Source organism: Cornus florida, unplaced genomic scaffold (genome assembly GCF_030987335.1).
Source record: "Cornus florida cultivar Cherokee Brave unplaced genomic scaffold, ASM3098733v1 CherokeeBrave_3.0.0_Hap2_Chr01, whole genome shotgun sequence".
In the NCBI taxonomy this organism is placed as follows: Eukaryota; Viridiplantae; Streptophyta; class Magnoliopsida; order Cornales; family Cornaceae; genus Cornus; species Cornus florida.
Genome location: NW_026775571.1, coordinates 54,181,552 through 54,196,748, shown reverse-complemented (window position 1 = coordinate 54,196,748; position 15,197 = coordinate 54,181,552). Strand labels below are relative to the sequence as shown.

Sequence of the window (15,197 nt, the reverse complement as noted above, 5' to 3'; positions counted from 1 at the left end):
ATAGGAGTCTTTTATATATATAATGTTACTTTAGTACAGACTTCTTAATTCCTACCATCCGTGTTACATGAAGTACTCTTCCTGTCATGTGAGAGACATGGGACTTTCACCTTGTCCTAGTTAAATGATTTTATCAAATATGTTATGGTATACTCCCTCAATCTCATAATAAGTGTCCACATTTTCTTATTTTTAAACCATTTTTAATTTACACTTCTTGCATTGAACTTAAAAAAAAAAAAAAAAAAAAAAAAAAAAAACATCATCATATAACTTGCACTCACCATGAAAAGATTTCGTAATTCATTCACTACCAATACAATTAAAAAAATATTAAAAATCTTCTTAAAAAATTAAATTCCTTAAAAGGTACACTACAATTAGAACAGAGGGAATATAATATATGGTTATGGATGCTTGTAATTGACTAGAGAATTAAGGAAAAATGTTTATCTATCTTGCACCACACTCATGTCACTGCTAAAAGCACCTGTTGATGCTAGCTGTAGTGGGACTTAATTAGCTTGCAGTGTCTCTCTTTCAGTATGCATATGGTATATATGAGACGTTTAAAAATAAGTTACAACGCACTAATACATTTCTCAGGTCCCATAAGGCACTTAAACTAAAAGACAAAGGGAGTCTCTTCACTATAAAAGGAAGGTTGGTACTTGTTGGTCACCTGAACATCTTTTCTTCTTGTGGTTCCTGCGGGAAATGGTATTTCTTCTTGTGGTTCCTGAGGAAAGTGATATCAGATTTTTATCGGCTATTATTGCACCCATTAGCATTATTGTAGCTTTTTAAATTATTGTACTACAGTCCTAAACCTCCACTATAAAAGGGAGGTCTCACTTCAATCTAAGGCATCAGGGTCTTGAGTTTGAGAGTTTGTTTTAGCATTTGTGTCAGTGTCTTGAGTGTTTAGATGGGTATATAAAATCTACATGCTTAAAGTTTATTGCTAATAAAAATCTAGTGTGTTTCCATCAACGCTTCTATTTTTTATTTTTATTTTTTTGCATCATCAACACTTCCTACTTACTCTATAAAAACCTTTGAAGTAACATGTCATTTGATTCTTGTAGGTGTTGATTTTATCTTTCTTTGCTTGTGACTGGCGTACGTTAAGGTGTGCAGAACACTTCTTCAGTGAAGATAGTAGCCAGTGGTGGTTACTAGCTTTGGAACAAGAAAGAATCTGTGACTGTCTTCTAAAAGGTTAGCATATTTAGCATTACAGAAGCGTAGTGGACCTACATAAAGCCATAATATATATATGATAAATATTGAATATTGAATTGCAAAAGTTGTGGGTCATTTCATAAATTTAAAGGTTTGTATTATACATAGCTATTTAGTTTTGGATCATTTTATATATAAATATTAATTGTTGAATGATATAATGAAGAAAAACCTACGTGCAGAGGTGATGGCAACTAGGACGGTCAAATATGAGGCCCCAAGTGAAACCAGTTATGACCAAAAAACTGAATTAAAAGCATTTGATGAAACAAAATCTGGTGTCAAGGGACTTGTAGATGCTGGTGTAGAGAAGATCCCACCAATATTTATCAACCACAAACATGACCAACTTCACTACAAACCTTATAACCACCTTGATGACTACTCCAAATACAGCATTCCAGTCATTGATCTCGAAGGTGTCTATACAGATGCAACCAAGCGCACAGAGATCATTGGAGAAATTATGGAGGCGTGTGGGAAGTGGGGGTTCTTTCAGGTAATCAATCACGGAATTCCGGTGGGTGTTTTGGACGAGATGATAGATGGGATATGCAGATTTCATGAGCAAGACATCGAGGAGAAGAAAAAGTTGTACACAAGGGATGTCAAGAAAAAGGTGCTGTACATGTCCAATTTTCATCTGTACAGTTCGCCGTCTGCGGATTGGAGGGACACCATTTCTTGCTTCATGGCTCCTCATATTCCAGACCGTGATGAATTACCCACGGTATGCAGGTAAGTGACAATGTTAGTAATTCAATTCAGTACTTAATTCTGAATAAATTAAAGAATTGTTAAAATAATATATATACATAATGCAATTTGGTTAGAATAAGTTTATTTAAAATGAACCAAGATAGTATTTAATTTAAGAATTTCTTGGAATCCTACAAGATCCATTCGTTCTTTTTTCAGATGGTTAGTTTTCAAGAAATTCTTGTTTATTAATTATTAGTTATACAATTAATTTCCCCTTTTACTCTGGAGTGCTGAATACACCCATAATTGTGAGCTTCATGTTATTCTTCCCAAAAGACATGTCAGAACCAGGGCATTCCAATTGAAATGAATGGAATGACAGTATGCATTTACTATCCATATATTTATGTCTTCCTTTATTTAGGATTTCAAGATTTCTTTTATATGATTAGATAAGCTGATTTGATAAGCTTTCCAAAGATATATTATTCGAATAATTTGGAGTTCAATTGACCCCTCAACGAAGATCGAAAAATCAAGTAATTTACGCAGTTCTAACAGCAAACAGATTTTGGGCAGAATGTGCTTTGTACTGGTAACTTTTCTAGCACTGGTATATCAGTCTAGAATGCACAATGCATAGGTGGATTGTGTTCATAGGGATAAATATGTTTTAATTTGAATGTCTTTATGTTGGAACACATTTTTCATGTCAATTTTAAATTTTTGAAAAAAAAAAAAATTCTTTTTTCAGATTTATAGTGCCTGTAACACCAGATCTGTAAATCAAAGTTAAATTCATTCTTGTTCAGTTAATAAAATAAATTTTGCAACGTAATTTTCATATGAACAATTTTGGGTGTAGTTTTTGAAGGACATTCTGAAGCTTCAACCTTGCCAATGATCACCAACTCATGCATCAACACATTAAAAAGGCTACATAGAAGAAAGACAAAATTAAAGTGAGTGAAGAACATTCTGCAACATATAGAATCCTGAAAACAAACTTATACTGAATACAAGTCGCAAAACTTCATTAGCAACTCTAAAATAATTTTATATTGAACTAATATTCTATAAAGTGTGATCCATTTAGAATAAGAGGATTTAGCAGCCAGCTAAGAAGGCTTATCACTAGATCATTATCCTTCGTTTTATGAGCAACCATTGTTATAAAATTCTTGGTCTGCACAAAATATACCTCAAAAGACACGTGGTTTCGCAGTTCTAGAACAAATTAAATGATACTCCCAGGTGGAAAATGTTGAACATTTAGAACAGTCTAAATGATTGATATGTTTTGAATAACTTGCAGTGATATAATGATTGATTACTCAAAGCAAGTGATGAGATTGGGACACACAGTCTTTGAACTAATATCAGAGGCCCTTGGACTCAACCCCAACCATTTGAAAGACATGGATTGCGCCGAGCAACTTCTCCTTCTGGGGCATTACTACCCTGTGTGTCCTGAACCAGAATTAACTTGGGGAACTAGCAGCCACACTGACAGTGACTCCCTCACCATACTTCTACAAGACCAGATAGGTGGCCTCCAAGTTCTTCATGATAATCAGTGGGTTGATGTTCCTCCCAAGCGTGGAGCTCTTGTAGTAAACATTGGAGATCTTTTGCAGGTAAGTCTATGGTATATTAAATTTGCCACTCTTTGGATACGTCGAAGTTGCTTGCAAGAAACTGACGATGCAAATTTTAATATGCAATTTGGTACGAGTGACGTTGATTTATTTTTTTCGTGTCTGGTTTTGTGCAGCTCATCACTAATGACAGGGCTAAGAGTGTGTATCATAGAGTAGTGGCGAGACATGTAGGACCAAGAATTTCAGTGGCATGCTTTTTCAGACCACAAATCAGGAGGGGAAGTTCCTTGAGAGTTTATGGACCAATCAAGGAGTTGATATCAAAGGAAAACCCCCAAATCTACCGTGAAATCTCTGTAAAAGACTATCTCTCTAACTACCTCTCTAAAGGGCTCGATGGAGCTTCTTCGTTGGTCCATTTCAAGTTGTGAAGTTAGTCCCATAATATGGGAACCAGCTCTCTGTGGATTGTGGAATTGGTGATGCTTTTGTTTCCTGTTGAAATAATTCGCTTTCGCTGAAGGTGTTGAAACAATGTCCAGCTTTGACATGCCTGTCACGTTGTTACACAGATTTGTTTTCCAATGAGAATCAATTAGCTAGATAAATGTGTTTAAAACTTCTAATTTAAGGGCTTACTCAATCAGCTTCCCTCCATGTAAAGATAAGTTTGTATGCATCCGACGTCCCTCCTCAAATCTTGCAATGACAGGAGTCTTGCAGCCAAACAGAACCCTCTTTGCCATTTTCGGATTTTAAACCCCTTGCCTTGGGAATTTGATCTTCAACTGTGAAGATCAAATCTTCCTCTCTTCTTGATCTAGAACACCATTTTCCAGTTTTTCATTTTGATGTTGGTTGCCTAGGATTCCAGATGGGTGAATCTCGAGTAGGCAGTTTGGGGAATCCTGAAACTTGCTTTGCCATTTATGAAATTCGACCCCCTTACTTGAGGATTTTGCTCATCAACCTTGAAGATCAAATCTTCCTCTCTTCTTGATCTAGAAGGCTATTTCTCAGTTTTGCATTTTGAGTTCATTTGTCTTGGATTCTAAAGGAACAATCCTCTAGTGAGGTAGGGATTGTAGTATGTTTATCCTCTTGTTATTTGATTTGTATTTGAGGTTTTATATATATTGAATGCATGATTGCTGAATTGTAGGATTGCATTTAGATGTAATTGTATATCCTCGACTTAGGGTTAATGATTCAAAGCATGTCGAATATATATATATATATATATATATATATATATATTGTTGTAAGTAAATTGTTTTATTTACTAGATTTCTTGATTCTAGAAAATTTCTTGTTGTGATAATAAATTCTTGTAGAATATTGTTGATATTTACCTTATGGGCATATTACTATATTGTTGAGGACTTAGTAATTGCGGCTTATTATGATGGTGAATTGATTTAGCATGATAGGTGATATCATTGTTTTATGTTGCTTATATATACATCTTGTATAAAGTGTATTGTTCATTTAGTTGATTACTAAATTCTAGAGATTTATCTTGTTGTTATAATGAACTCTTGTGAAGTATATACTAATTATGTTTACCTTGGAAGCTTATTATTAGATTATAGCATATTTAGTATTTGTGGCTTACATGATGATAACTTGATTTAGTTGCCATATAATATCTTGAATTGTGTAGTAAATTCACATGTTGATACTTGTCATTTAATTTGTATGCCATTTTAGAATTAAAACCCTAGGACATGGTTTGTGTGGTTTCACTTTACTTGTGCATGGAAGGTGGTTTCTTGCATTATTAATTGTGTAAAATTTATGAACTTATTGATTTTGGGAAAGCTTGTAAGGACGTGTCTATGTGTTAGCTAAAGTTTGGCTTTAGTGCGGGAGGCATGAGTTATTCCCAAATGTGTGCACTAGATAGTACCTTGTGGGTCATAATTACCTAGATCAACTTGTAAGGTCTTGATTAAAAATCGAGATCACATGTCCTATTTTTTCCCACTACTTGATTTCGCATTCAATTTCAAGTTGTTAGTCGTTGATTACTTGTAGTTTGTGATTTGATGCTTGAGGTTTTAGTTACGTTTAGTATACTTGTGCCTAGTACGCTTGTGCGTCATTTTGAAGTTTTAATTACATTTAGTATACTTGTGCCTAGTATGCTTGTGCGTTATTTATTTCATTTCAATTGCTTGTGTAACTTGAGATGATCCCTTAGTTCACCTTGCAACTTAGACGTTAGGTGGAATAATCCCTTGTATTCGTCTATATTGAACTTGCAAGACATTTGAAACTTTAGGGTATACGCATGCTCTTCTACCTATAAGTAACTTTGGTTGCTCACCTTTGGGATATTTTCAGGTGAAGAAACCTTGTTTTGGGATGCACAACATCCCTAGGTTGGCTTGATAGCATTGGAGTATTTTTTATGTATTTTGCAAGCATGCAAGTGTTAGCATGTCTTGGCCTCTTTCGATGTTGTAGTATTTACATAGACACTTCTTTTTGATGTATTTAACATGATATGTAAGAAGGCCAAAGGCCAAACATTTTGTTTATGCAATGTATGCTTTTTAACTTCAAATTTTGCTTTGAAATATAATTTTTCAAACTTTGGAGGTTTGGCATGTGATTTTGAGTAAATTGAATGAAATAAGGCCGTAGGCCATAGCAGCACGTATATTAATGTATATTACGTTTGCGTGCATGTTCACATTCACACACAAATATATGGTTTTAATTTTAATCATGCCATGGGGTTCCATTTTTAGCCTTAGGAGGTTTAGGGCAGCATGTGTGGTTGTGCTGCATTTTTTTTGTAGCAGCCCAGGGTTCGGTCCACCGGTAACCTTGTTTTTCTTATGAGTTGAAATTCCAGAAAGTTAGCTTCTCACACAAGTCATTTCGGCCAGCTGAACATTGAGATTTGGCCGGCTGAACATTCAGTTTCAGTCAGCCAATACCCTATTTCGGTCGACCAATTTTCCTTCATCTTGGAAAAGCTGCTTGGGCTAGGTTTAGTGTTTGTTTTCCATTCCTATGCTTCCATCTTTTGGTTTCAATTTTGTTTTAGGTTCTTTGCATCTTTTATGGTCCGTTCGAACCATTTCCAACCTCTTTCATGCGTCATAGGTGCTTTGGGCACCATTTGACCATTTTACCCTTGACGGCTTAAGGTTTGGAAGTCTGTTTTCCATTTTACGCTCTTAGGTTTGCATTTTGTTTCCATTTAGGCTTCTTGGAACTTATTTGGCTTGTTGGTAACAAGTTTGTTCCCTTTTGGTGTCAACGGTGCCAAAAGGCACCATTTTACCTTTTTGACCTTAGCTTCTGCATTCGGTTTCTTCTTTAAATTCTGTGGCTTTGTTGAAGTCCATATCGGGTCTTAGGGTTTGTGCTTATATATCCCTAGTAACCGTTTCATTTTCTTTGCTTCCGCATTTTGGATCCGTTCTCAGATCAATCCATCGGGTTACTCGATGATGCACCGAGTTTGTAAAACTTGGGCCGTCACAATTTTTGAGAGCACACACATAAACATAAGAGTGATTTAGGAGATTTGTTCTCTATTTCATTGGAATTGAAGTATAATTGAAAATTCAGAAATTCCGAAAAGCAGAATTCATTCGTTCTTCATGAAATTCAGATATGGAAGAAAATGGGTGAAGCAATCACACTTTGAAGGGGTCAAAGCATTCGTGGAGTGTTGTTTGATCTACTTGGAACTCTTCTATAGAGATCAAGAGTAAACGTGAGGTCAAAAGTTGTTGGATGAGGGAGTCGCAAAGTCAGGGATTGTCAGCAATTGGTTTTTAGTAGAACGATAGAGTGTAAACCTGAGTCAAAGTTCAGTGTACTTTGCTTCAAATATAGTGGATCATTTTTCTCTAAACTATATAGTCCAACGAGGTTTTTCCCGTAACAATTGGGCTATTATACTAATAGGGGTTTTCTCACTAAAAATCCTAGTGTTATCTCTCAAACCTTATTTACTTTACTTGCACTTTATTTTTGTTTTATGGTTTGATTTTAGTTTTATTTTGGTAAAATTAAAATAAGTAAAAATTGGATAAAAGTGCAAGTTAAATCTATTCACCATCCTTCTAAGTAAATTATCCATATTATATTCCACAACTATTCCACTGCGTACAAACTCAACAATTATCGTGTTCGTTGTGAGAGAAGGGAACAAAATTTTAAATTATTTTTACCATTATACCCATCACAATCTATAGTATTGTATTTATTTATAGTGAATAGTATTGTAATTTAAAACTTATGTAATAGAACCACTTGTCTTCCCTAGCACCCTCTTTCGCCCATTTTTGGAGTGACGAAAATTTATAAAATAGGAAGGATAATTCATCCATCTTATTATTCTCTCTCTCCTTATGTCCTCTCTACCCAATGAAGGAAGTTCCTTCCCTCCACCCCTCTTCATTCATTCCTTCCCAAAGCATAAGGGAAATGATATATCACCCGAAAAAATAGCGAAGTTTTTATCCAAATCTTCTACTTCATCCCCACAATTTCCCTTTATGTACTCTCAAACAACGATATCCGAGCAGTAAAAACATACAAGCAAGTAACATATCAAGACAAAAAAAACAATTGCATATAATCAAGATCAGATATACGTGATTCACCCAAACTCTAGGCTACGTCCATGGAGTGCATCAAACAATTTCACTATAAGATGAAGAATTATAGTAAAATAATTTCCTCTCATTCACTCTTTTATGTCACAATATTCTCTCTTTTATCACACTTTAAGATCTGATTAGGGTTAGTATATAAACCTTCTCTTAAACGAAACTGTAATGTTTGTGATATATATGTATATATATTTAATGTTAAAAGAAATTATTTTAATTAGTGGGCCCCACCAATATGTTAAACATTAAAAAAGGGCCTAATGGCCTTTAACCGAATGGCCTTTTCTCTCTCTACATATCTCTCTCTCTCTCTCTCTCGTCCAGTCCAGTGGCTTTTCTTTTCTTTTCTTTTTTTTCTTTTGCAATTTCAAGCTTTGATTGCTCCTTCCATTCTTGGAATTTTTGGGCGCCGTTTGCGGCAAATCGAAGAGCATGGCTAGATGTACGTGTGAGTACCAACAATTTCAGTTTTGGTGCACTCTAGGGACTTCGAAATTCTAGGGTTCTTGGGCTCAAATTGGGGTTTTTCTCAAATTTGAGGTAGGAGTATTCTAATCTACAACTTCTTGGCCTTTTGTGAATTTCTCCCTTTAAATTTAATCCTAAGCATGCTAAATTTTGATTACCTAGCTTGTTGTTGTTGCAGTTATGTGTAATTAAAATGATAAATGTGTTCCATGTGTTATTTGAATTCATATACATGATTATTTTCATTACGGTGAATGAGCATGCTTAGTGTTGACATATTGTATGCCCTAAGATTATGTATTTATTTATTTATTACTTTAAAAAATTGATGCTATGGTCATAAATAAATAAATAAATAAAAGAAATGAATGTTTAGAAATTTCTATTAAATTGTGATGATGATGTAAATGGAATGTGTGAAATCATATAGTTAAATTAATGATTTAAAACATGAAACATTCATGCATCTATTGGGAAAAATATTTGTTAGAATAAACAAAAATTATTTTGGGGAAAATATTTTCTAAAAGTGTTGCAAAAACCGGATACCTAGGAGGTGCCTAGTGGTCCGTGATATTGGTGTAGTCTATAAGGGAATGTAGTTGAGTTAACTAGGCCGGATGCGACGCCTTAGAGGTGCCTTATGGTCGTGGATAGTTAACTAACCTTCTTTTCGTGACGCCTTGGAGGTGTCTTGGGTCGTATTACACTAACGGTTTGGTTGTTGAAACAGAATTGTTTCGGAAATAGGGAGCGACATTTGCATAACATTGCACTTCATGACATTGTGGGAAAATTTGTGATTTGTTGACATTTGCTAGATTCTTGTTACTATGGTTGAGAATATGTTTTCCCCACGGTATGACCCTGTTCCTTTTTGTCCATTCTTTGTGTGAAATTCACAGGGATATAAGAAGTGTGTCTTAGACACTTCTTACTGAGCTTATGCTCACCCCATTATTTTTTAACATTTTTTCAGGATATGAAAAAGAGGTGGCGGACGACGATCCACCACAGGTTTAGACGAGCTTAGAGACTCATTTTATTTTGTTATCTTTTGTATTAGACTCTAGTATTTTGTAAATATAATCTTAACTATTTTGAGAAACTTAGTTTAATCAGTAAAATGTTGGAAGCTATGGACTTTAAAACTTTAGCTACATTTATGGTTTGTAACTTGTTGTAACAGGTGTGTTCCTTATTTGGATGAGATGGAAGAAGGGAATTTTTTATATGTATGTAATCATTTTGGGAATGTGATATAATAATTATATTATGCGTAAGGACATGATAGGTTATCTTTAAGGCCCAGTGAGGCCATTGCATCATTTTTTTTTTTTTTTTTTTTTTTTTTTTTTTGTATTTCAACAAGTTGTAAAGGGACTTTTTCTGCGGAGGTCATGCCGAAATTTTAGTTATTTTATTATTATTCTGTTTGTATCTTTTGCGTCATTACAAATTTGGTATCAGAGCGATGGTTCGAATACCATTAGGACGACGGGTAGAGACCTACTTAGGATTGAATGTGGAGTTGAGTTATTTGTTTACTTGCTTAATTGCTTACGCGATTGCATACTTATATGCTTATGTGTTAAGGTGTTTAATTATTTGAAAGGCATGTTTAATTGTTTAACTGCTTATATGATTATGTGCTAAGTGCTTAATGTTGTTGTATATTATTAGCATGATCATGTTTATCATTAGTTGGGTATTCTGGGAGTATGGAAGGTGTTTATGTGTTTCCATTCTTGTCAAATCATTGGTGTGAGGACTCCGTTCATGTGTGTGTTTTAGTGTCATCGTTATTGATCCGTTTCCTTTTTCTTATAGCGTCATGACACCACAAAGGGATCCCGGGAAAAGTTCTAGCTCCAATCCCGTGGAAAGGCATCAAAAGCAAGTTGAGGAAGATATCTTGTTGCGTGATGTGGTCCCACCAAGAGGGAGACAAGCGAGGGGGACCGTTGATCCACCTTTTCAGATAAATGAGGAACAATTGTAGTTGGCCGTTCAGGCAGCTTTTTTCAAAGCATTTCGACCGGCAGGTGCGTCATCGTCACAGTTTGTGCCACCACCATCACCACCTCCTCCAAAGACAAATAAGTTGAATGATATTCTTTATCACATTACAAAGTTTATGAAATTGATGCCAACTCTGTTTGAGGGCGGCCCAGATTCGTTTGTTGCAGATAGTTTCACGGATAGGGTGGAGAAGCACATTAATGCTATGAATTTGGCAACGGACAAGTTGAAGATCATATTGGCGACTTACAATTTTATTGGTGATGCTGAGATATGGTGGAAGACCGTTTCACACACGCACGATTTAGATACTATGACATATGATACTTTTAAGAAATTGTACTATGAGAAGTACTTTCCGGCGCCTAAGCGGAGGGAACTAAAGAAGGAGTTTATTGGGTTGAAGTAAGGAAACATGACAGTTACAAAGTATGAAAACAAGTTTACATCACTTTTGAGGTTTGCACCGGGGATTGCTAATGATGAAGAAGGAAATATAGAGAAATTTATCGATGGCCTTGATCTTACTATCAGGCCAATTGTAACTGCCTCAGAACAGACAGAGTATGCAAAAGCAATACGAAAGGCTTTAGTGGTTGAGGCTAAAAGCAGGGACAGTAAGGCTATCAGGGAATCCTACAAGCACAATAGGGGTATGAGTACTTTCTCCGAGGGTTAATCAAGTAAGAAGCAGAAGCATAAGCAGTCAGGGTTCAGGGGACAACAGCTAGTCAGATCCGTACCCACAGCTTCAGTGTCCATGGGGTCTTTTAGACCGAATGTTACTTGTTTCAGATGCGGGCTGTTGGGACATGTCCCAATGCACTCAGACCCAGGTAGCTCAGGTGATTTGTTTCAAGTGTGGGCAGTCAGGGCATCACAAGTCCCAGTGTAATCAGATTCAGGTAGTGTTTGGTGGATGTTTCGGGTGTGGCCAACAGGGCCATAGGGTGAACGATTATCCACAGCGGGGCATTGGTTTGGGCAGAGGTGGAGGTTCACAGTAGAGGCAGATGCAGTCTGCCATAATTCAGTCAGGGTTTCGACCGCCACCACCACCTCAGCCATCTCAGCCAGTCATGTCAGCTCAGAGTTCTCGACCTAGTAATGGAGCTTCTTTGAGTGCACCCACTCAACAGTCTGGCTATCAGGCAGGTAGTTCTCAGGGGCAGAGGACCCAGGGTTGCGTGTTTGCACTCACTCCAGCCGAGCCACCATCCAGTCCTTCAGTTGTCAGGGGTATATTTTTTGTGTCCCATTCTTGGGCTCGTGTATTGTTTGATTTTGGTACTTCTTATTCATTCATTACTTTATCATTTGCACGGGCATTGGGTTTGGAGGTCAGTCATTTTTTGGACCGCTTTGTGTTGACATACCTATTGGGGGTTCAGTCACTCGTGGTAGAGTTTGTAGGAGTTGTTCCATATTGCCAGATATGTTCTTGAGTTCAATCTTATCCTTCTCGAGATGACAAGATTTGACGTCATTCTTGGGATAAACTGGTTGTCGTCCTTTAGAGCTGTCATTGATTGTTTCAGGGGCAGAGTTTCAGTATGTACCCCGGATAGGGATTGTTTTTGTTTTGTGGGAGATCGGTGTGATCCTCTTACTCATTCATTCTATGGTGTTAGGAGTCAGGATTGGCAGACGTTCTTCTTGGCTACCCTTTTTTGCCCATGATGATATGGAATTTTGTGGGGTTGATTATCCAGTGGTTGTACATGACTTTCTGGATGTGTTTCCGGAGGATGTAACTGAGTTACCTCCACACCGAGAGGTGAAATTTGCTATTGATTTGATGCCTAGTACCACGCCAATCTCTATGGCATCGTATCATATGACATTGATTGAATTAGAAGAATTGAAGAAGTAACTTGATGATTTGAGAGTGAAAGGCTTCATCCAACCTAGTGTGTCACCGTGGGGTGCACCGGTCTTGTTCGCTAAGAAGAAGGATGGTTCTTTAAGGTTGTGCATTGATTACCGGAAGTTGAATCATGCCACCATCAAGAACAAGTATCCTTTGCCATGGATAGATGATTTATTTGATCAATTGAGAGGAACCAGTTATTTTTCGAAAATTTACTTGAGGTCAAGTTATTATCAGTTGTGGGTTAGAGAGGAGGATATTCCAAAGACTGTTTTCCATACGCGGTATGGACATTATGAGTTTCTTGTCATACCCTTTTGTCTGACTAACGCACCAGCGGCATTTATAGATCTAATGAACTGTGTTTTCCACGATTACTTGGATCAGTTTGTTGTAGTTTTCGTGGATGACATTCTTATGTATTCACGGACTCGGGAAGAGCATGAGGTCCATTTGAGTATAGTGTTGCAGATTCTATGGGAGCACCATTTGTACGCCAAATATGAAAAGTGTGAGTTTTGGCTACAAGAGGTGAATTTTTTGGGACATGTTGTCTTGGATGGTGGAGTTTTAGTTGATCCTTCAAAGATAGAGGCAGTTTTGAATTGGGAGCAACCTAAGAATGTTTTTGAGATCCGGAGTTTCCCTGGCCTAGCGGGCTATTATTGGAGATTTGTGAAGGATTTTTCCCTTTTGGCAGCTCTTATGACCAAATTGACCCGGAAAGGGATCAAGTTTGCATGGAATGACGCATGCGAGTCATCCTTTTAAGAGTTGAAAACAAGGTTAACTACGGCTCCAGTGTTGGTGATACCGAGCGTGGCTTGGGTTATGTGATCTATTGTAACGCCTCACGTGATGGTTTGGGTTGTGTACTGATGCAGGATGGTAGAGTAGTGGCTTATGGGTCTCGATAGTTGAAAACCCACGAGCTTAACTATCCTACTCATAACTTGGAGCTAGCGGCAGTCGTGTTTGCTTTGAAGTGTTGGAGACATTATTTGTATGATGAGAGATTTGAGGTGTTTTCGGACCACAAGAGTTTCAAGTACCTTTTCTCCCAAAAGGACTTGAACTACAGACAGAGGCGATGGGTTGAATTCTTAGAAGACTACAACTTTGATTTGTAGTATCATCCTGGTAAGGTAAATGTTGTAGCTAATGCTTTAAACCGGAAATCTCATAGGACTTTAGCTACTTTAGCCATTCAGAAGTGGGAGATGCTTAAAGATTTGGCTGAAATGGGATTATATTACTTTGATGATGATGATGATGGCAGTGAGTCAGCATTCTTGTTTAGTCTCGTGGCTCAACCCACTCTTGTCAAATGGGTGATTGAGTCATAGAGACAAGATTCGAATTTGGATGCCATTTATACCCTGATCTCCAGAGGTGAGACCGTGAATTGGTTGCTCCTACAGTTTATCGTGAGGACGTTTTACGAAAGTTTCACATTTCCCGCTTTGCAATTCATCCAAGTTGTACCAAAATGTATCACAATTTGAGACGTCAGTATTGGTGGAATGGAATAGAAAAGACGTTGCACAGTTTGTGGCTAAGTGCCTTACCTGTCAGCAGGAGAAGGCTGAGCACCAAAGACCAACTGGTTTATTGCAGTCATTGCCGGTAGCGCAGTGGAAATGGGAAGAGATTACAGTGGATCTTGTGATAAGTTTTCCTAGGTCACTGAGGGAAAATGAAGCCGTATGGGTCATTATTAATAGATTGACCAAGATGGCTCACTTCTTACCTATTAAGGCAACAGATGACGCAAAGGCACTTGGTGTACTTTATGTGAAAAAAATTGTAAGAATGCACGGAGTTCCAGGGGCTATTGTTTCAGATAGGGATGCCAAGTTCACCTCGAAGTTCTGGAAAGGACTTCAAGTAGCGTTTGACTCAGCATTGCACCTTAGTATGGCATTCTATCCACAAACGGACAGCCAGTCGGAGCGTACTATCTAGATCTTGGAGGATATGCTTCAGGCTTGTGTACTTGACTTGGGTGGTAGTTGGGAGGATTACCTTCCACTTATTAAGTTTGCTTATAATAACAGTTATCAGGCGAGTATTCAGATGGCTCCATTTGAGGCGTTGTATGGTAGACCTTGTAGGTCTCTTGTCTGTTGGACTGAGGTGGGTGAGACAGCCACCTTAGGACCTGACATTGTACTCAAGACTACTGAGAAAAGTAAGCTGATCAGGCAGAGATTGCTTACAGCTTAAAGCCGACAGAAGGGTTATGCAGATAGGTGGAGACGACCGCTATCCTTTAAGGTGGGAGACCATGTTTTTCTTCGGGTTTCTCCACAGAAATGGTTGATAAGGTTGGGGAAGAGTGGCAAATTGTCGGCACGGTTCATTGGACCTTTTAAGATCTTGGACCGTGTAGGAGAGGTTGCCTACAGACTTACTTTGCCACCACAGATGGACAGGGTTCATAATGTCTTTCATGTATCGATGCTATGGAAGTACGAACCGGATCCATCTCACGTTTTGAGTTGGGTTGAGGTTGACATTGATGAGGATGTTTCTTACGAGGAAGGACCAGTTCAGATCCTTGATACACAGCAGAATGTGTTGAGGAAAAAAAACAATACCATTGGTAAATGTTCTTTGGAGGCATCACGGAGTTGAGGAGGCTACTTA

The 15,197-nt window shown here is 37.4% G+C and overlaps 1 protein-coding gene across 1 annotated transcript; it reads left to right on the top strand.

Annotated features, from left to right (window-relative positions):
• The first annotated feature begins 1,405 nt into the window (after positions 1–1,405).
• On the top strand, positions 1,406–4,305 carry LOC132272466 (1-aminocyclopropane-1-carboxylate oxidase homolog 1-like). The gene is made up of 3 exons (XM_059773612.1): positions 1,406–1,983; positions 3,263–3,584; positions 3,722–4,305. Exons 1-3 carry the CDS (start codon positions 1,406–1,408, stop codon positions 3,977–3,979), a joined length of 1,158 nt encoding a protein of 385 aa, XP_059629595.1. The 3' UTR covers positions 3,980–4,305.
• Positions 4,306–15,197: the final 10,892 nt, after the last annotated feature.